At 29.9% G+C, this 22,271-nt stretch overlaps 2 protein-coding genes across 3 annotated transcripts in view; one reads left to right on the top strand and one right to left on the bottom strand.

Annotated features, from left to right (window-relative positions):
• Positions 1-2,288: 2,288 nt before the first annotated feature.
• On the bottom strand, positions 2,289-4,279 carry LOC117170218 (prefoldin subunit 2). 2 transcript variants are annotated; one of them, XM_033356833.1, is made up of 4 exons: positions 4,081-4,279; positions 3,184-3,307; positions 2,896-3,094; positions 2,289-2,430 (listed from the first exon to the last, which is right to left on the bottom strand). In XM_033356833.1, exons 1-3 carry the CDS (start codon positions 4,227-4,229, stop codon positions 2,918-2,920), a joined length of 450 nt encoding a protein of 149 aa, XP_033212724.1. In that variant the 5' UTR covers positions 4,230-4,279; the 3' UTR covers positions 2,289-2,430; positions 2,896-2,917. The 2 variants fall into 2 exon arrangements, with proteins under 2 accessions (XP_033212724.1, XP_033212723.1); XM_033356832.1 differs by lacking the exon at positions 2,289-2,430 and having other exon boundaries at positions 2,475-3,094; positions 4,081-4,278.
• Positions 4,280-4,828: 549 nt separating this feature from the next.
• LOC117168728 (protein enabled) overlaps positions 4,829-22,271 on the top strand; it is a 48,549-nt gene continuing 31,106 nt past the window's right edge. The window contains exon 1 of the mRNA XM_033354457.1: positions 4,829-5,000. Coding sequence (XP_033210348.1) covers positions 4,996-5,000 — 5 coding nt within the window. The 5' untranslated portion in view covers positions 4,829-4,995. The remainder of the gene's footprint in view (positions 5,001-22,271) is intronic.

The following is a 22,271-nucleotide window of genomic DNA, read 5'->3' on the forward strand; positions in this document are numbered from 1 at the left end:
TTGATTGCAACATGTATTGCTGCTTACATTGTTTCTCAAAATTACATTCGGAAACAGCAGGATCAAAATGATTTCAACGGATTGAAATCTGAAATGAAAAAAATTCTCCATAAAAAAAAATGTTTAAATGTAAAAAAAATATATAAAATCCCTTTAATAAAAAAGACTATCGATATTCGTCGAACTCCATGTTGGTGATAGTTGGGCAACGTAAACTTTGTTTGCGGCAGACGGACTATAGATATTCGTGAATCATTTTACTCTTACACGATGCTTAGAACTATGAAAATTTTTTATTGAAAAACTATGCGCCTTTCGGAAAATTTGTCAAGAATAAAAAGTTCTTGTAATCGGCTGAGAAATACGCCTGAATTTTTCCCGAGCGTTTTGAGCAAAATTTTGAATTTTGCAAAAATTGTTCATATGCAAAATCCAAAATTTTGCTCAAAATGCTTCGAAAAAATTCAGGCGTATTTCTTGTTTGATTACAAGAACTTTTTATTCTTGATGATTATTCCGAAAAGCGCATCGTTTATTGTAAAAAAATTCATGAATGTTTTCACAAAAATTTTGCCATTAAGACGCCATTTTGAAAATACTAAAACGAAAAATCGATCTTTGAACCATGGATTCTCAAAGTTTAGACATTTATACCACCCATTAGTGAGATTTCAAGTTAATTACAGACACGAAAAGCTTTGGAAAATGGTTCACAAGAAAAAAATAGGCACGAAAAATCACGTTTTTTTTGTTTAAACTGCATTTTGGGATAATAAGTAAATTTTTTGAGGAATTTCATTGGCAACGTCGGAAAGAGGAGATCTTAAGCAATAAAAATATATGTGTCTCAATTTCTTCTAGTGTCGAATAGTCTTAGTTATTGGCCGTTGAAAAGCAGTGTACCGGTAGTGGCGTTTTGGCCGTTTAAGGGTTAATGACTAGGTCTTTCAAATTTAAACAGTTTAAGTTTTTAAGTTCTAATCTGAAAATTCTTAAATTTTGAATGGATTGTTTAAGTATTTAAGACTGCATTTTGAAATTCATTACATAAAAAATGTACGCCTAAGAAGAAAAATCTAAAATGGAAAATTTTGGAAGTAAAAGATTTTAAAATTACGCATTGGAAACTTAATGATATCATACTTGAAAAAGATAACAATTCTATTAATGATTAAAAAAAAACTATTGAACTCGAAATAGGTCAAATTTTTCTTTTAAAAATTTGTAAAACTCCCGGACAAAAAATAAATTCACCCTTATTTCCGGATCTCAAAAAATTCCCGGTGTCCCTGACCGCAGTGCGCGGTTACTCACATGCAGATATTGCGCAATATTATGTATTACAATTGGAAATGGTTCGAACGGCCTCGATTTGCGCAGTTCGTTGACGTACGACAATTTGCCAACTAAAAATCATTATAAAAGCATCGAAAAAACGACTAAAATATTTTGCGGAATAGTGAGTTGCAGAATAACGTCGCGAACGTGGTCATGCTGAAATAGATCAAAATGTCTGGAAGGTTAGCATATTGCTTGACATAGGAGTGCAGACAACTTTTTGGAGAAAATATTCTAAACGTTCAAAAATTTATGTTTAAATATTCATATTTTTAAAGTGAAGAATGTTAGGTAGGAATGTCATTCGTCAGGAAAGTTACCACATGGGACTGCAACTGTATACGACTTTTTGGAGAAAATATTTCAAACGTACATATAAGTTATAAAGGTCTGATGGTAATATTTCGTAAGTGTAGAATGTATTTTCTCAGTCACGTGCAATTCTTTTGTTGATTGATGACCTTTCTGTATCACAAAATATAATCAACCTGAATTTAAAAAATTTTGTTTGACACTGAAAGGTCGTCAATCGACAAAAGAATGGAACATGACTGAGAAAATACATTCTACAATCGACAAATATTACTATTCTGACATTTATGACTTACTTTTACGTTTAGAATATTTTCTCGAAAAAGTTTGATGGATTCTTAAAGAATGTAATGTGTACGAGGGACTTGGAATTGGAGAGACTTCACTGCATTTGAAAATATTTATGATATCTCTTGAAATCTTACGAAAACTTTCACATATTTGAGAAATCTTTTTAATTTTTGTAAAAACTTTAGAAATATTTCTGAAATCTCATTTACACTCAAAAATTTGTCAACCCCTCGTACCCTATAGTTCCAATTAAGTGATGCTGTTCTCGCAATAATAAAATAAAGCAAGATTGCTATCAGACTTGGTAAAATCATTGAATTTTATTTCTCGCACCTATTTCAGACTTAACAATTATACACTAAACACATCATTCTTGGTAATTTAGTTTGCAGCCAGGAGAATGTTTTGAAATTGAATAGAATATACCAGATTTTTACAAAAGTAAACCTGGAAGTCATGTAATTTTGAAACCGGACTTCTGCAGCAACCCTGTAAAGCCATTGAAAGGTAAGGGCACTAAAAGATCAAACCTATTTGAGTATTAAACAATGTTTATAAAATTTACTTTGATAATTGTCTTTACTACAATCTCAAGGATATTATTTGAGCCGTATTAATTTTTAGTGAACAATTAATAATTCTATTTTTTCTAATTACGCTGCTTTTAAATATAGTTAAAGAAAATTGTTTGCCCGCAGGAACAAACTTAACAACCAAAAAATAAATGAAATATTTTCGTCGATTCTAGTTCAGAAAAAGATATTTACCATCCTACATGAAACAGTAACTGATCTACCTTATTCTATTGCGTGCTTTTGAATCGCTTTTGGAGATTCTCAAAATAATTCTAAGTACAGTTGATACATTTTACAATAAATGGTTAGGAAATTCGATAAATAAATGCGGCAGACGATGATAAACAAAAATTACTATCACACGTGGATTTCAACTTACACGATGCACAAATGAGTATGCTTTAAACTTCGATAGGGTTTACGACTATTGCATTTCTTTTCGCTTCCTTCGAATCTTCATCGTGTTGTGGTATTTCGTCTTGACCTCGAATTCTAATATTGTGTTTCTCTTTGTAATCGTTAATCTCGACTCCTTTTTTTGTTAACTGCTCGTTTAAGCTCTCTATAACTTTCGTCAACTGAAAGATTATATTTAATTTGAATAATTTCATTAATTTTCTTTACCTAATTATTAATTTAGTTGACGACATCAACTATTGTGACGAACCTGTTCTTTATTTGTAACTAAAGCAGGCATCACTTCTTCAACTGTACGTTCACAAAGAATGCCGCCAATCATTCTATAACACTTTTTCTTTGGGTCTACATTTTTCAATGTGTCTATAACAATCCTACAAAATGTAAATAACTTTTAAAGAACTGGTATTATTAATTAATGATTAATTGTTAGGAAAATTGAAGTCAATAATACAAAGGCTTTTGTTTTTAAAGATATTCAAATTGCAACCACTATAAAACAAAATCTCGTCTTTTAATTCAAAAGTGTCTACACGTACCAAAAAATCCAGCTAAATCTACTGGACGTTCGGTACAAATAGCCCCTTTTCTAGCTTCCCCTATTCGTACCAAAAATATCCAGCTACTAGTACCGAAGTTATAGTTTCGATACACGTAGCCACGGTTTTTTAATTTCGACTTTAAATGGAAATATGGATGTTATATTCCAGTTTATTCAAACAATACAATTCACTTTAGTTAATACAGAAACTTATAAATATATTTCGAAACGAAAATTTCAATTTCCACCAAATTATCATTCCAATATTTTACTAATACACACCTTCATTTAAAATTACTAAAAACAGTAAATAAAAGTTCAAGTTCACCTTCTAAATTCTCTCTATAAAAAAAGATTATATTGCATTCTATTTTTGTAATGTTTATGAAACGTGCACATGGGAATTGCGCCGAAAGACTTTGAATCAAAAATAAAGTATATCAAGATGATATACACACAAATAAGTTTCTGTTACTCAGTATAAGAAGTAAAATCTGTACTTTGATCACTGTGATTTAAGGCTTCCAAAAGATCTTACATTATTGTGAATTATTTTGAGTTTGGTAAGTTTTGAGGTTAGAATAGCGTGACAAGCAAAGTACTTACTTGTGTTCATTTAACTCCATTTCCATCTCGGAAAGTTTGCTAGCCATAATTCTTTGCTCATTTCGAAGAGTCTGAAACCCTGCGAATATTTCTTCATTAGACTTTCCACCTTTCGGCGACGATTTCAAAGATTTTTTCTCGCTTGCCATTTCTACAACCGTATAAGGCTCTGCATTCAAATGCTAAAGAAGTGTCAGCGATTGTCATTTGTATGTGCGATTGGAGGGGATGAAATTACTGTCGATAAAACAGATTTGAAAATAGCTTTGAACGCCTCTGTGAGTGGGAATTCGAACTATTTTATCCAATTTTCAAAGCCCGGGATTTTTAAATTTATATCTTTCGAGACGATTTATTTAGAGGAATACATTGTGATAAATTATTATTTTTAAGTAATGGATATTCCTACTATATGAAACACGATTGAACACGAAATATAGTGATTTTGTACATGTTTTTTGCAATTAATAATTTAAATGAGAAAATAATATTTTGAGAATATTTGCGATCAATATTTCAATTCAGCCAAATCCTTATTTTAAGAATTGTCTTTTTATACAAAAAACGCTCAAGGATCAAATTCATGAGATTACTTTATATGAAATTACTACATATTTTAATTTTAAATCATTCTTTATCATTTAGCAGAAAAAAAAGTTCTCGCGATCATCGAACTCAAGTCGAGTCTTTCATCTAGAAGCTGTATAGGTTATGGAAACGAACAAATCGGCAATATGGCCGACCAGATGTGCAGCAGTAGGGTGTCACGGTGGTGTTAGTGTCGCTTTATTTATGTCAAATTATCGCAAGTCCTGTCCAAATCTCGCGTGTTTTCATGGGATCAGTGAGATATTGTGCAGAAGCAGAAACACATCTTGCATGAGGGCCTAGCACACGCTCTCCAGTGCAGCAACCATGAAGTGAGTACATTTTTTTTGATAAGTTCGACCTCCTTCCGAGGCAGAGCACGGCTTCTTTTTTGTTCGCCCCGCTCATTGTTTATGCCTCTTGTCCCGGGCGAGGAAACCTGGGAGGAGGAAGATTGCCCGGTTTCGGATGCCCATCCAGGCTCATCATCGATGAAGAAGGCCGGGAATTTGTCCCATTGAAATGTTGTGGTTTTTTCGAGTCCGTACAATGTCCTCGGGAGGTGATTGCCCTAAACATATATACCGTGGAGCGTGCTCGGAAACGAGTATTTGACAGGAAGATTTTGATGGTGTAGCGGATCTTGTAGTTACAACATGAGCAGGGGCCAGATGTTACCCCAGTCTCCCTCATCTTTTCGACCCCTGGTGTATTCACGCCCGCAATTTCAGCCCCATTTCACCAATTCTAACAAGGTCACTCCCTTGAATTCGACTTTTGCGATTCTTGACTTTAGCTTTCGCGATGCCTAAGGCAGCCTAAGGGCTGCGAACATCTCAGAGAATACGTTTCTGGTCAATCGGCATTCATATTTTCATTCTCATCTGATTCGGAAAATTGTGCTGTATTGATAAATGGTAATTTCTCATTTGACGGATCGAGTTCTTTTCAAAAGTAGAAAGGCGAATGGAGTAAAATAATTAATTATTCTACTTTAAGCAATTAATCAAATGGTGTAGAAAAATTGTATAAATTGGTGATGATGGACATTTTTCGCAATTTCTTTTTAAAATCGAATTCTTAACAAACAAAGATAATTATCATAATTATAGTTCCATTTTAAATGTCGCAATTTGAGTTAAATTTTACCAGTTCTCTCAGTTGGAATTATATAATTCCACAATTATGTAATTAATTATAACTAAATTATAGAATTTGTACTTCTCTCTTTCAAGACCAGGAAAAATGCAAGTGAATTTATTTTTCGATCTGCGAATTAATCTGTAAAATTAGTTTGAAAAAAAAATCAGTCGCTTCACACTTAACTTGATATCACATGGAATTTTAAAAGTGTGGAAATGTGAAAGAATTCGCTTTTTAATTCTTTAAAATTTCTACCATTCCAATTTAAATTATACAGGGTTGCTACAAATCATGGAGTTTCAGAAAGTCAGGGAATATAAAACTGATTAGGGAAAATCAGGAAGTTTAACACTGAACAGGGAATGTCACGGAAAACCTGACGAGTCAAGGAATTTTCGATAAACTAAAATTAAATTTAATTTATGCTATTGAGAGTTGTTCAACAATTTTCTTAAAAATTAATTCTCTTTCGTAGAAATTGCATCTTTCTTTTGTTACAACCCACAACTGGTTGGTTGAAAATGAATCTGTTTTGGTTGATGATTCAACGATTTTGTTTATAATTCGTGTTTCGTGGTGAAATTCGTCTGCCTTTGGTTTAAAATTAAAATCTTTTAGTTGAATCTAGTCGATGATTCATCATTTTATTTGCAAACCTTTTTTCTTTGTTGGCAGTTTAACTGTTTCGTTGACAATTGACTTTATTTAGTTGAAAATTTATTTGTTTATTGACATTTTAACTGTTCTTTTGGGGGTTAAAATTAAGATTTAACGAAATTTCGCTACGAATCACCGGATTTTTTCGGTACGAATAGGGGCGCTGGAAATTTGGCTGTTTGTTCCGAATTTTCGGTACGAATAGTCGGATTTTTTGGAACGCTCCTAAAATTAATATACTCGTTTTCTTTTTTTGGTTGATAAATTAATGTATTTTGTTGAAAATCTGTCTTTCTGTAGAAAGTTGATCTTTTTTTTTTTAATATTCATCTTCATTTTAGTTAAATAATAAATTCTCTGGATAAAAATGTAACTATTTTATTGTAAATTAATCCTTTACAATGTAAATGCAAATATTATTAAATATTTATTTTTTTGTTGATGAAAATTTGATTATTTTGCCACAAAGTCCATATTTTTGGATTGAAAATTCAACTGTTTTCCAGAAAACTCATCTTTGTTGCTTAAAAGCTCAACATTTTGGATGAGATTTTTTTTCTCTTATTGATTGAAAAATATTTCTTGGTTCGAATTTTGCCTATTTTAGTTGAGGACTCAACAACTTTGTTTAAAATTGTTTTTATTTTGTTTAATTCAAGTCTTTTTTGTTTAAAATAATAATAATTTTTGTTGTAAATATCAACTATTACACTTTGTTTGAGTTAAAAAGTCAACTGTTTGGTTTAAAATTGATGTATTTTATGTATGTATTAATTAATTTGTGGGTGGACTGTTATCAAATGCTGCATGATTGCTGTCACCAAAAGTGTTTTAATTAAATTGAGAACCGATTTTTTTTACTTTAACATTGTTGATTTACTAGGTGTAAAGGTTGTTTTTATTCCCGAAGGAAAAATTAAGAATTGGTCAGGAAAAAGTTCAGGGACAGTCAGGACATTTCGAAATTGGGATTTTGTAGCCCCCCTCAAATATGTTTTTGGTATTTGACGCGGCGTTTTACTCCGAAATTATAAAGTTTTAAGCTTTGCTAATTTTAATTTTTTTTTCAATTTTGAAAAGTTTGATTTTGAAGTTCAGTTTGAGCATACATATTCTGATTTCAGACGAATAATTTCTCATGTATTTCTTAATTTTTATTTATTTATCGATTTTGCATATTTTATGAGTGTGAGATTCAAAGTTTTAAAAATTGACTTTTTATATATTGATAAAATATTTGGAAATAAATGATTGTGTAACTGTTTGCGGTTTTTTTACATTTGTTTGAAGAATATATCGCCTTCAATTTTTTAAAGATTCCATTCAGAAAAATGTGATGATAACGTAAAAATAATGCATGAAATGCATTATTTAAGGTTGCGGGAATAAAATACCAAGGAATAATAGGTTATTTTTATTTAATATATTGAACTTTGAATCATATCAGCTTGTAGATGGAACTAGCTTTCAGAATCATTCATTTCTTAAAGTTAATACCTAAGTAATATTCTTTAAATTCAAGTGAATTGTATTTATTATTATCACAGATCAAATTACAATAAGCGAATTGAAAATCTATCTCCATTTTTTACAAGAATTTTTTGTTTTCCTAAATGTCGCAAACTTTGGATTCTTTTTTTTTCAATTTACGTTTTATAATTTTTCACTAATTAAAAGTTATGAGAAATAATGAAATAACCTTACTTGACAAATAGGATTGTTGTAAACTACAGGCATTTGTGGATTTTTTTAAAAAGTTTGTATCCTATTGAAAGTTGTAATTTTAATTAATTTTTTTAGCAAGTGTAATATTTGTGTTAAACATGAATATTAAATTCAAGATTGCAATAATTTCATTAATAATATTTAAAAAAAAAGATAATCTTGAATTGAAAAACATTTGAATCTGGAAATATTTTAAATCAAGTAAACAGGAAATAAATCCTATTTCTTTTTAACTATTTCCAGAATTCGGAGTTAAAAATGTACCTACTGAATTCTTAATAATATAACTTTCCGAAACGTGATATCGAATATGATATAGTTAAATACGTAACGAAATGTAACATTTACTAATTTTAATCTTAAAAATCTTAATCTTTCAAGCAAAGCTTCTTTCAAACGATGTTCTTCCTCCTTTTAGTAAACCACCTGTAATATGATCCCTAGTTTCTGAAGAGATTATATGTAATTAAATCTCGCTTTTCTTTCTTTTACTTCGTAATACTATATGTGTGAAATGCATGGCGGAAATGACAGTTTAATGAACGTCGAGTGAAAGTTGTTACACGAAATTAGGCATTAAAAAAATATCTTTATCGAGCTTCAATCATTCTGTAACCCTTATTCATTAAATATCAAAGATTGTATAAATAATATTAATAACTCAGTATCTATAGTCCTAGGAAAGTGAATAAGAATTTTTCAATTTGGAACACATTTAAATAGTGCAATTTAGGAAGCGAGTAAAGATTTTATTAACTTTTATACGAATATTACATGAGTTTTAATTACGACCTGCAACAAAGCGTATGTAGGTTTGTTTTCATAATTAAACCGAAGGCCTCTTTTATTAGAGCGATTTTCTAGATTGAATGAAATATTCTCTTTTTCACACTTTTTCTGATTTATTTTCTATATTTAGTAAGTAAATTTGCAGGAATTGAAAATATAATTGATTAATTATTAGATACTGCTTTTCTTGTAACATTGAATACACTACAAGTTGGTATGCTATCAAAAGATTTTTCAAGAATTTTATTTATCATTTGAAGATTATAAACTGCAGTAAGATGTACCTATTAAAATTTATTTTTGTCCAGTTTTTTTTTATCGTTTTATAGATTAGACTTGAGCTAGGGAAATTATTGCAGGTGTTTCTTGGTTCTTCCAGACTGGTATAGAATTACAGATCTGCATCTGAATCATCACTGCACGAGAAAGTAATGATAAAGTATCCGCATTTTTGTGATCATGATTCAGTTTGCTATACGCAATTCGATTGTAAATTACTTGACGACATTTTGAAGTCGCACAGCTCACTTTCCTTTACTAAGCATCAAAATTTTCCCACCTGGTGGACTTTATGTATTATATTACTTCATCAATTCTTGTTGATCTAAAATTAACCCTTTTTTAAAAAGAAATAATAACTTCCGTAGATTGCACATAACACATTGCGTGGATTTTTTTTTAAGCTTCGTCTACATGTTTGAAAAATGTTCTATTTATTTAAAAGAGATGCATTCATGTAAATTAATAAGCTGTAAATATGAGAACTGACTTTAATTTGTGAAGGATTTCGACTTAAAAGAGGCATAAATTGATACAAGTATAAATTTTCAGACTTATCTGATAATAATTGCTCGTAAATATTATTTGTCAGTTGAAAGTATAGAGTATGTTAAGCACATTGGTCAAGTTTGGTTTTTAAATTATTGTTTGAAAGCCTGACTTGATATGAAAGAAGCGAGTGTATTATTTGCTAATTATATATTGAAATTTTTTAGGGTGGAAGGCCTTATTGCGTCAATTTTTGCTCCTGTCTTTTGGAGAATAAATTCTTTATAGAGTTACTTAAAGTGTGACGAGAGTTTGTCGGAGGGAGAGTAGAAACCTGAGGGGCAGTGTTTACTTACCTGCCTAATTATTAGCGTGAACACGTCCCCCATATGCTTCTTGATGGTGTTATATGGGGTGACTGAAGGTAAAGCCATACTCGTGGTCAAGGGCATCTGGTCTGCTACTGTCTAAAGATTACCATCTTCGTATCTTTATTGTGATGCAGATGCAGTAAAACAATTTCTAATTTAAGAGCCAACTTTAGAGATCACCTTCAAAATATATTTTTTGTTTTCATTTTATATGTTTTCATTAGCAATTATTCAGTTTATTTTAAATTTCAGGTTGGGAGCTGGGAGGGAAACCAGAAAAATCGAAAAATAACCATGAATTTATTATTTGTTGGCTGGAAATTTGTTTAATAATTCTCCGTTGAAACATTTATTCAATCACTTTAAATTTTACTTTTGATATCAAGCGGCATACTATGGAATTTTTTAAGAGTTCGATTTTAAAATTTAGAATTTTCAGCTCTTCAAAATTTACAAGTTTTGTATAATGTTTAATTTTTGAATTTCTAACTTATTAGTGGATATTAACTTGTTGATTTTTAATTTTTTAATCAGTTGCAGTTTTTCATTTGAAAATTGGACCAATTTAAACAAATCGAATTTCCATAAAGAACGTACTTGAAATAATTTATTTCTGTGCAGCTAATTGTAAAATAATTTTATTTTTAGGACCTCAAATTTAAAAAAGAAGAAGTGTAAATTTTTTTGTTTGAATTGTTTCTTCTAGCTCGAGTGTGTATTGTGTAATTGTGTAATATTATATTTTTGATTTTTGAATATATCAGTTGTTAATTTTGAGTTCTTTGGTCTGATATTTAGCTTTAGTTCCTCTTTCAGAATCTTCAGCTTTGAAACTTTCAATTTGAACTTTAAAATTTTAATAGCGGTATTTAATTTTTACGTTTTTAATTTTCAAAACTTTCCATGACTTAAACTTGAAATTTTGAAAGTTTTTAAAACATTTAATCGTGCATTGTGAAATATTGTGAGCATTCAGTTTGATACTGTTCAATTCTAACAACTTAAATTTTTTAATTGTTTAATGTCGGAAGCTTAAATTTTTAAATTGGAACGTTTTCCAACTTAAAAGCATTTAGTTTTGTGTTTCTGATTCTAAAAAAATTAATTTTAACGGAACTTAACTGCAGTATGTCCGTATAGAACTAGATAACCAAAATTGTTCAGAAAATTATTATTTACATTATCAAATTATTATTGCTTATTGAAATGTTTTAGGTCTTTCGCCGAAAAAACGTATGTCACAGAGCGATACCGTTATACTAAATTTTGATTTTCTCGGAACAATTTTGTTCTCATCCAAATTTTTATTATTATTCAGCATCCCCGTATCTAGGGAGCAATTTTTTTTGTAAACACTGTCGGAAGCCGAATTTTAAAACTGGTAAAACTAAAATAAACATTCTTGGACAATTTACTGTGAATTTGAAAACTTTTTTAGATTAAATGTTTTTCACCTACATTCAAAAAATCAATATTTTAGAAGTAAGTTTTAATTTCTATTGAAACTGACGATTTTATATTTTTCATCGCAATCCGTAGCCGAGCCTGCTCCAATTTCGATATCACATAGTGGTTTTTCGTTTTCCTGAGAAGGTCTGATTTTGTTCGTTATTTAGTTCTATGCTAAAACCCTTCAACTCTAAAGTTACACAATTATGTAGACATATATCGTCAAAAATTGAAATTATGCAATATTAAATTTATTTGAATTCAAATAGTTTTTTAAATGTATTTATAAAAGAAACCCTGTGTTTAATTTGAGTTCCTCCATTTTCAGGCTGTTCAGTTTTTAAAACGCGAACTTTTAATTTTTAAAGATATATCTTTTTAAACTTCCCCTTTCCTATAAATTATAACAGATTAGTAAAATTTTATAATAGGCAATTCTATGTAGAACTTAGAGGTAGAATTCTAAGGAGAATATATTCAAGAATATTCCATTTTGAAAACTTGCATCGAGTTAAAAATTTTGTAAGTTTCTAAAATAATATTTGGTCAATTTTTACGGTTCCGATTTGATTAAAAATTATTCAGTTTTTAAGGTTTCAATTTATAAGTTCAAATCCTTCATATTTAGATTTGTTTCACTTTAAAATATTTCAATCCTTTTATTTTTTGTTTAATTGTGAATACTTACATCAAGTTTGAGATTTTTCAGTTTTTAAGGCTTTATTTTTAAAATTGTAATGGCCAGTGATATTTTTTGAAACCCGAGAAAAAACTTCAAATAGTTTTATGATGATTCTACTGGTCGCCCTGTTTTAAATCTGTGTTGGTTATTTATAACAATAATCTTTTACTCTGATGGATTTTTAATCTCTCCCAGAGTTTCTCTGTAGTTTCAGGACCTATGAGGAAAAATTACTGAGGGGCGGTGCAAAACAGAATGCAGGAATATTAAAAATTAGCTATAAATTCCGAAAGTGCTAAATTTCTTGTGAGATAAAGTATACATGGATAAAGGTGCCCAATATATTTAATTTTGAAAAATTCTACTATAGCTTGATAAACGTTTAAATCGTCTTGAGTAATTAATAATATATTTGAATCATTTCCTATTTCTTTTCAGTCTTAATACCTTTTTGATAGTACTTTATTGTCGATTAGAATTCAAATAAAAAAATAAACATTCTATTCAAAAGAAAGAACGGGATGAGTAGGCGTACTGTTGAAACTAACATCAGATTCATCTTATCACAAGGAAAGAAAGCTGCAACTGACATAGCGATGAGAGATTCGATAGGTAGAATCAAACTGTTCTGAAAGGAATAATCCAACTTCCGATACCTTTTTTTATTCACAAATTCATCTCTACATAGATTCTTTGCATGAGAAATCCGAAACTAAAAGTAATTTCTGTTTAAATTATTGCGCTGATGAGGTAGAACACTTTTCCTGATAAAAAGATTTTGTATTTGTGTCCACGCAAGTTTTTGGGATAAGAAAGTAACAGAGGTTGCTATAGAAATGTGCACTTGCGTCTAGTCGATTGACAAACAAGGGGTGTACATAGTATACACAACATTCCGATTTTTCATCCATTCTCACTGCGAATTTCGAATGTTTGACTGTGAAAAGGAATTTATTGTACAGAAAATATTTGGAAAAATCAAGATTATTTCATCTTGATTTTTGTTTAGTGAGCAACATTGGGATTAAAAGAAATTTTTTTTTGCTTCATATTATTTGTCAAGGGCTTTAAGTTATTCTGAAGAATAATTTTTTTTTCTTGAATTGTCTTTACATCTGATGTAGAACGTTGTAAAACCAATTATTTTAATTATTAAATCAAAGAGAATATCTTTGAGAATATTCTTCTTTTTAGGATTTTTAAATTTTCTGTAGTAAAAGTTGGATAGAATTTTGAAGGCTTATTTATAGGCCAAAGTGTTTTTGGGACTTCTTCAACCTTCTGAAAATTATTTTTTAATATGCAGTTATGATTAGGAGGTTTTTAGTTTTTGATTTAAAAATAAATGAATATTTTTGCAATTGAAAGAAGAGGAAGTTTTTAAGAGTTAATTGAGACCAAATCATTCTCAGATAGTTCATTATTATGAGTCTTTCGAAATGGCGAAAAATTTTCAGAGCATGAATAGAGACGTTTCGCTGGGTGCAAATGTATTAAAGCTGGGCGAATTATTACGCGGTGTAGTATTATTCAATGTTGAGAGTACCTACATACTTGGATGTGCGTTATGAATAGAGCGCCTATCCTATATATGGTTCATGTTTCAACTAATAATTAAAAGTCGACGACCGATATATACTGGGTGATAACATATTTTACTTATTTTACCTGTTTTCTTTTTTCCAAAGTAAACTATTGACTAATGGAACTTCTATATTTAAATTTATGAACAATTATATTGCTTTTCATGCTCACTAAATTGTAATTCTTTTTTAAAACCGAAAAAATATTTGCAAAATTCAAAAGTATTTTTACCTTTAAAACTAAAATCCATGTAAGATCATTTATTTAAATCCGGGTAGCCGCTGGACCGGGAAAATGGTGAAATGATAATAGTTTTCTTGGACTGGGAATGTTTTTATTACTGAATAGGGAAATCTATTCAATCGGCTTAAGTGTCTTTTGTCATAAAACTGCTTACTTAACAAATTCCATAAAAAAATTGTGTTATTTTGCGCCATTTTAAGCCTTTTTCAAGCCTACTTTTAAAATCATTTAATTTTTAAGGACCTAATTAAAACATTGTTCAATTATAATGTCTTCAATTTGAAAATTTTATTTTCAGTACATTAAATTTGTAGTTCTTTTGTTTAGAACGTCACAATTTGTTCAGTTGTACAGTTTTGAATCCTTGCTTTCTAAATTTTTTAATTTGTATGGCCCTAAAATCAAGAATTGTTTTATTTTACTGTCTTCCAATTTTTCAATGAAATAAATTTTGAATTTATTACTATTAGGACTAAGTTTGAACTTTTCAACTTTAAAGCTATCATTTAATTCAAAGTTTTTTAAATCTCCAACTTAATTTTCAGCTGGTAATTTTTAAATTTAGTATGGCCTTTCGGCAATATGTGTAGGATTTTAATTTTCTCTTTCGGTAAATTTTATCGTCAAGGTATTTTTTTTTTGTCGTCGGGGTTCTTAACAGTTCCAAAGAATTGAAGGTGAATTTCAAAGAATTCTATGTTAATTCCAACAAGTTTAGAAATTATGCAGTCATTACAGGTTGTCACTTATTCACCTTTTTTCAATTTTTTTGTAATTTGTCGCCTAGTTCACCTTTTTTGGAAATTTGTCACCTTTTTTCACTTTTGTGGTAAATTTCCCATTTTTTACGTTTTGTTAATTAACAAAGTAAAATTTTATTGCCAGTCTTAATTCACAAAAACTTGTGAGACAATAATCATTTTAGTTAATTTCGCGGTTCATGCTCTTGTCACAGAATTAATCGCTGATGAAGTATGTTGTTTTTTTTTTAACAAAAGGAGATGACACAAATTTTATTTATTTAATACAAATTTTTTGGATAAAGTTATGAATATTTATATTATGAAGGATGACGCAAACTATCGAAAAATAGTTGTCAATCTTTAAAGTATTGTATTATTTAATCTAATGCAGGAATTTAATTAATCAGCCTGCACGGAAAAAAATTCTTGAGGCGAACGAGTGAATCAAGAATATATTAAACTCAAAGGAATTTTTTTTCGATTTTTCAATATTTTGGGGGTTGAAAACGGGGTGTTCCGGATGAAATAGGGGAATGAAACTTTTTTTATTGTCTTTAGACATCAGATGGAACCATTCTAAAGCATAGAATTTTAGGTCTGTATTTTAGGGAATCTGTTGGAATTTTTTTTCGATTTTTAAATATTTTGGGGATTGATAACGGGGTGTTCCGGATGAAATAGGGTAATGAAACTTTTTTTATTGCCTTTAGACATCAGATGGAACCATTCTAACGCATAGAATTTCAGGTCTGGATTTTAGGGAATCTTTTGGAATTTTTGTTCGATTTTTCAATATTTTGGGGGTTGAAAACGGGGTGTCCCGGATGAAATAGGGGAATGAAACTTTTTTTAGTGTCTTTGGACATCAGATGGAACCATTCTAAAGCATAAAATTTTAGGTCTGGATTTTAGGGAATCTGTTGGAATTTTTTTTCGATTTTTCAATATTTTGGGGGTTGAAAACGGGGTGTTCCGGATGAAATAGGGGAATGAAACTTTTTTTATTGTCTTTAGACATCAGATGGAACCATTCTGAAGCATAGAATTTTAGGTCTGGATTTTAGGGAATCTTTTGGAATTTTTGTTCGATTTTTCAATATTTTGGGGGTTGAAAACGGGGTGTTCCGGATGAAATAGGGGAATGGGATTTTTTTCAGTGTCTTTGGACATCAGATGGAACCATTCTGAAGCATAAAATTTTAGGTCTGGATTTTAGGGAATCTTTTGGAATTTTTTTTCGATTTTCCAATATTTGGGGGGTTGAAAACGGGGTGTTCCGGATGAAATAGGGGAATGAAAATTTTTTCAGTGTCTTTGGTCATCAGATGGAACCCTTCTGAAGCATAAAATTTTAGGTCTGGATTTTAGGGAATTTTTTGGAATTTTTGTTCGATTTTTCAATATTTTGGGGGTTGAAAACGGGGTGTTCCGGATGAAATAGGGGAATAAAACTTTTTTTAGTGTCTTTGGACATCAGATGAAACCATTCTGAAGCATAAAATTTTAGGTTCCGGATGAGATAGGGTAATGAAACTTTTTTTGGTGTCTTCGGACATTGGGTGAAACCATTCTAAAGCATAAAATTTCAGGTCTTTAAGTTAGGGGACTTTGTAGCATTTTTTTCAGTTTCATTATACTAGGGGTTGAAAACGAGGGGGTTCCGAATGAGACAGGGGAATTAAACTTTTTTTTATCATCTTTGGACGTTAAGTAGAACGATTCGCAAGCATAAAATTTTAGGTCTGGATGTTACGGAATTTTTTGGAATTTTTGTTCGATTTTTCAATATTTTGGGGGTTGAAAACGAGGGTGTTCCGGATGAAATAGGGGAATGAAACTTTTTTCAGTGTCTTTGGACATCAGATGGAACCATTCTGAAGCATAAAATTTTAGGTCTGGATTTTAGGGAATTTTTGTTCGAATTTTCAATATTTTGGGGGTTGAAAACGGGGTGTTCCGGACGAAATAGGGGAATAAAACTTTTTTTAGTGTCTTTGGACATCAGATGGAACCATTCTGAAGCATAAAATTTTAGGTCTGGATTTTAGGGAATTTTTTGTCGATTTTTCAATATTTTGGGGGGTTAAAAACGGGGTGTTCCGGATGAAATAGGGGAATGAAACTTTTTTCAGTGTCTTTGGACATCAGATGGAACCATTCTAAAGCATACAATTTTAGGTCTGGATGTTAGAGGATTTTTCCCGATTTTTCAATATGTTAGGGGTTGAAAACGAGGGTGTTCCGGATGAGATAGGGGGTTGAAACTTTTGCGGGTAACTTTTATCATCAAATAGACCTATCTGAAACTTTTAAATTTTAGGTCTCGCACAAAAAAATTTTTTTGTAAATTCGTTTTTTTTTAAAACGTTGCAAACTTCAGCGAGGTACGCTTGGATTAGGTAAAACGTTTAGTTAGAGGAGTTAAACATTTAGTTACTTTATGTAAATTGTTCTTGTAAATCAGTAATTTGGACAAAATTGCTAAGTTCGAAAGTTTTTTATTTTCGACAGATTATGTATAATTGTATTATCTTCAGATTAGAAAAAAAATTTAGTTGTTATAGAAATATGTTAACTTACAGTAGCCAATCTTTCGTCTGTTATCGCGAAAAGGAATTTCCCTGAAATCCATGTAATGCATTTGGAGGTCAAGTTTGTTGTTTTTATCGTGTTTCTTGATATTTCAATATAGTTATCGCCTACAATCGAAACAAATGTAAATTATTATTACTGCATCATAAACTCCATTTAATATTAACATTCGCGCACATTTTAAGTGGTAAAAAGCGTTTAATTGTTCCAAGTAAATCTCAACTGTCATTGCTCCCGATTAGACCGTCGCCATTTTATTTTGCAGCTCCCATAATGCACCGGCGCTCTTCCGATAATGGCTTCAGACACCTATTCTTAATATCCCTATTATAGCTATTAGGGGTTTGACTATACGATATCCCTGGTATATGGAAAATGGTCAAGGATATTCATTTTCGCTGATCCAGGGATCTTTCTAAATTCATTCGTTCGTTTTCAGCTAAATGTTTAGCTATAATAAGGAATAATATCCCTGTCAGAGCTTAGTTTTTTTTACCGTGTGGCATTTGATAAAACTTTCAGTTTTTATTCCAAATCCGGCAGAAAATTCTTTAAAAAACTTTAAAATAAAGAAAACGGTGGCGATTTTTCATAGCTAATTTATTTAGAAACCCTAGCATTATTCTATTCTCAATTTGTACTTTAGGGTACTAAAAATAAGTCTCTTGAAACTTTTAAAAACACGTTTTGTTTTAAATTTTTACTAAATATTAAAAAACCAGTTAAAATTGTATTTTTTCAAAGTTATACTTTCCCTGCTTCGGTTAAAAAAAAAACTTGCACATACTTACATTTTTTCATTGAAAGTCTATTTTCGAAGATAATCAACTAAAGATTTTAACTTATACTCAGTTTATCTTAAATTTTGTTTTTTATTATTCTTTCACAAAAATATCCTATCGAGCATAGAATGACATCATAAAATCGTATTATCTTGAAAAAGGTAGAATTTTATCCTGTATTATACACATTTGAGTGCAAAATTTGTTTTATGTTTGTTTGTACTGGTATCGTAACTGAAGTAGTTTCTGTAAAAAAAAACATTGATTTTCTTGTTTTAGAGAAAAAAGATTATTGTAGAAGCAACATATTAGAATAAAGAAGAAAAATTGAAATTCAATTAAATTAGTTAAAAAAAATTTATTTTCAAGAACAATTTCAACGCATTTTTTATACTAATTCACGTCGTTACCTTTAGGAATTAAAATACTCATAAATTTGTCAACACGTTATTGCCACAAAACGAAACTTCCGCCGGGTTTAGAAAGAAATCTAGAAGTTCTAATTTTTTTATCAATCTGGTAAGATACGTGTCATTTCATTTCTTTTAAAATGATTCTCTTGTTATTATTTCCCCGTCTTTTTTATACTGCTAGACACAAGACAACCAACATAATTCGACTTCTTTATCATAGATTCTTTTTAGGATTCTATTGGTATGAACAAAAGAAACTTATATTTCTATATAAAAAAGTGGTATTACGAAATGTCTAGAAATTCTCGCATATGTACTCCAGAAACTTGAAATCTAAACAAATCCGAACTTCATTTTGGACTAAAAAAAATTACTCGCGAACAAATGTTATATTAAAACTTTTTTACTCAGACTCTTAAAAATTTATATTACTCAGTTTAAAAAAAATGTCTATAGAGCAATTGAATAATTTCTTTCATTTTTAATGGTTTCAATTTCTGAATTCCGAATTTTCATGTTAAATGCTATATTTTCAATTTTTCCCTATCATAAGCTTCAATTTTGTGATTGAAATTAGATTGCTTGACATTTTTTCATTTTACATTTTTCAATGAGACAATTTTTAAGTAATAGTTAATTTGAAATTGAAACATCCAAAATTGTACAATTTAAAACTTAAGCGTAAAATAAAAATTTCAAAACCTTATAATATAAACCTTATAAAACGCAAAAATTCAATAATTGCGTGCGTAACGCGCGTGTTTTTTGGCTAGTTACTTAAAATTCTAACATTACCTGAAAAATAGGAAACATAGATAATGATATAAAAAGTTATATTTTTTATGTTTAGAAATTGATCTTTCTAGATTTGTTTTGTCTTTCTCAGGATATCTGTGCATTTTGCTTGTGTTATAGAGCACCAAAGTGTGTATTGTCTGTTCAGGACGTTTATAGGAAGTCGTGGGGTTCATATCAGAGAAAGAGAAGCGGGGAAGTCACGGTATCTCGCCACCACGTCCCTGTTCATCCTGTTGCTCTCGTTTGCAGTACTAGGTCCGTTTAAACAACAAAGCATACATATAGTGACGATGAAAACGTGCATTACCCTAAAAATAAAAAATAAAACAAGTGCAAACTCGCGAGACAGGATTGTGTTTTAAATTATCTTTCTCTGCTTTCACGTAATGTAGTTGCGGCTTTAAAAGCGAAAAGTGCAGTGTGATATTTCCTTTAAAAGTCCTACAAACTGAATTCAGAATGAGAAGGATTATTCCATGTCTCTACTTTCTGCTGCCTTCAATTTTCTTGTTAGAAATTAATCAGCTTTTAAATTCTACAACTACTGTCGTTCACTATTTCAAAGAAAATTGCGATTAAAAACTAAAAATGTTGGTTTACTGGCGAAGTCTGTTACAAAATTTAAAAATATACTTTAAGGTGTAAGTTGGACTGAAAACCGGGGAAACCGGGATTTTTTGATTCTGCAAGATGTCAGTAATTTCTTTTTACACTATTCAGATCTGAAAGCCTGATTCTCAATTCCTTAATTTTAATGTGTGTATCGAGTTTAATTAAATCTTGTAGATATGTACATTTAAATGTTTCCTTTAAATCTGCTGGTGAATAGCTTTTCCACATTTTAAAGTTTTTTCTTTTTCCGTATTTTCTCTCCATTTCTATTTTTCAGGTTTTTCGCAAATAAAAGTAACGGAAAATTTGTTCAAACGTAGAATAAAGTATTTAAGTGAAACTATGAGTGTCCAAAATTGTATAGTTTCAAATTCAAAACGTCAACAAATTATTTTGAGATTTAAAATACTGAAAGCGTCCATGCAGTTATTTGATTCAAAATAGAATAATTTTATATTGAAGTGGTTATAACATTAGACAATTTTCAAATGCACTGCATTCGAAATTGAAAAATTTTGAATGCTCTGAATTCTTTAAATGAATTGGAAAATTTTTTATGTTAACGTTTAGTAGTTTATCATTTTAAGTGAAACACATCAAAATCGAGAATTTTCAGATTCAAGGCCTTCAAGTTTAGAACATTTAAAAATTAAGATTTTAAAATTCGAAAATTTCCTTAGAGGTTTTAAAATATAACATTAAAATTCAAGCTTTAAACGCTAGGAAAACTAAATTGCACCATTAAGTTAATAAGTATTAACCCATTTTAATTGGAAAAGTTACAAAAAATTTACAATATTCCTAATTAAAAGGGTGATAGTTGAACAACTTTGAATTAATATGTTCAAATTTAATATTTTATGATTGAAAATTTGTCAACTTTAGATAACAATCAATAACAATCGAATAATTTTTAGTTGCAAAAATTGTACCAGTAAATATTCCAAAACCAGTAATTTTAAATTCAAATATTTAAAAGTCGATAATTTAAAATTTAAATCATTGAAAATCTTATATTTTTTCATTTTTTGCATTTGAAAATTCTTGAAATTGGAACGTTCCAAATAAAAAAAATGTCTATTATTATGTATAAATTTTATTATTTTAAAGCTTCAAAGTAAAAGGTTTTCAATTTTGGTGTCTTATAAACTGAAAATTGGTTTATGATTACGTTTCAAGTTTATGCTTGTTCCACTTTAAATACGTTATTTTGAAGTTCAGGTTTGAAATTAAATAATAGGTCAGTTGTAAAAGCTAGAATAAACAAATTTGATTGATTATGTACATAAATAGTTGCTCGATTTCTCATTTATTTTATTTACTTGCGTTAGATAGTCGTATATTTTTTGTTTCTCAGACTTAAAGAGGAAGGAAATGTAACATCCAACCTCTTGAGAGATAGTTGAAAGATCGTTCTTGAAATTTGAAGACATCGGTTTGATGTGGAGCATGAAAAGTAGGGTGAATTTTATTTAAAGGACGACCCTCAATTCGCGTTCCCCAAACGATGTGGGACATTCGTTGATTAGTTGAATGGTTAGGCGTTAGGCGAACTCGAGTCAGAGAGGGGACAAACTTGCTCTCGGGGATGGAACGAAGAACCGAGAATGCTCGTTTAATTTCAGTTCCACCTACAATTTTGTTAATTTCCTAACTCTGGCGCAACTTTCGCTTTTTCCAAGTCTCGCTTTTCATTCAAAAAACGTTCATCTGTTTGCTCCAAAAAAAGCTGTTATTCGTGTTTCACAAATAAAGAAGGAAATAGGTTGCAGAGTTTATTTTTGTAGTAAATTAAAAAGGGCGTTTATTTGTAGATTTTATTGCTCCACTTACTCAGCGAGTTCTTAAATTTCTCTACTTCTTGATACAGTGGAATTATTTAAAGATATCGCAGCTTTTTCGCTATTTCTTCTAATTCCCCTTTTTATTTTGTATTCTCTATTAAAACTTCCTTATTTTTTAAAAAGCGTCTTCTAATTCCACTTTTCATATTTTAGTTTTAAAAAATACGCTGGACAGTATTTGTAGAATATTAAAAAAGTAATTGGAAAGAAGGTAGTAAAACAGGATTATTTTTCACTTGAATTAAAAAATAATAAAAAGTAACGATTTAAGTAATGAGATATCTAGGTCTAGGAGACCATAAAATTCTTTGAACATCGACAACGGTAGAAGAAGTGCTAAAGTTTAAACATTAACATGTTTCGTAACACAAAATCTGCTTACAACCATTTAAAAGAGTTTCTTTCTTT

The sequence above is a fragment of the Belonocnema kinseyi genome, chromosome 3 (genome assembly GCF_010883055.1).
Source record: "Belonocnema kinseyi isolate 2016_QV_RU_SX_M_011 chromosome 3, B_treatae_v1, whole genome shotgun sequence".
Classification (NCBI taxonomy): domain Eukaryota; kingdom Metazoa; phylum Arthropoda; class Insecta; order Hymenoptera; family Cynipidae; genus Belonocnema; species Belonocnema kinseyi.

Excerpts from the sequence above, each read along its gene's own strand:
- LOC117170218 (XM_033356833.1), bottom strand. The coding sequence starts at position 4,229 with ATGGCAAGCGAGAAAAAATCTTTGAAATCGTCGCCGAAAGGTGGAAAG. Across the intron at positions 3,308-4,080 it reads ATGGAGTTAAATGAACACAA|GATTGTTATAGACACATTGA; the intron begins GTAAGTACTTTG and ends TACATTTTGTAG. Across the intron at positions 3,095-3,183 it reads TAGTTACAAATAAAGAACAG|TTGACGAAAGTTATAGAGAG; the intron begins GTTCGTCACAAT and ends ATAATCTTTCAG.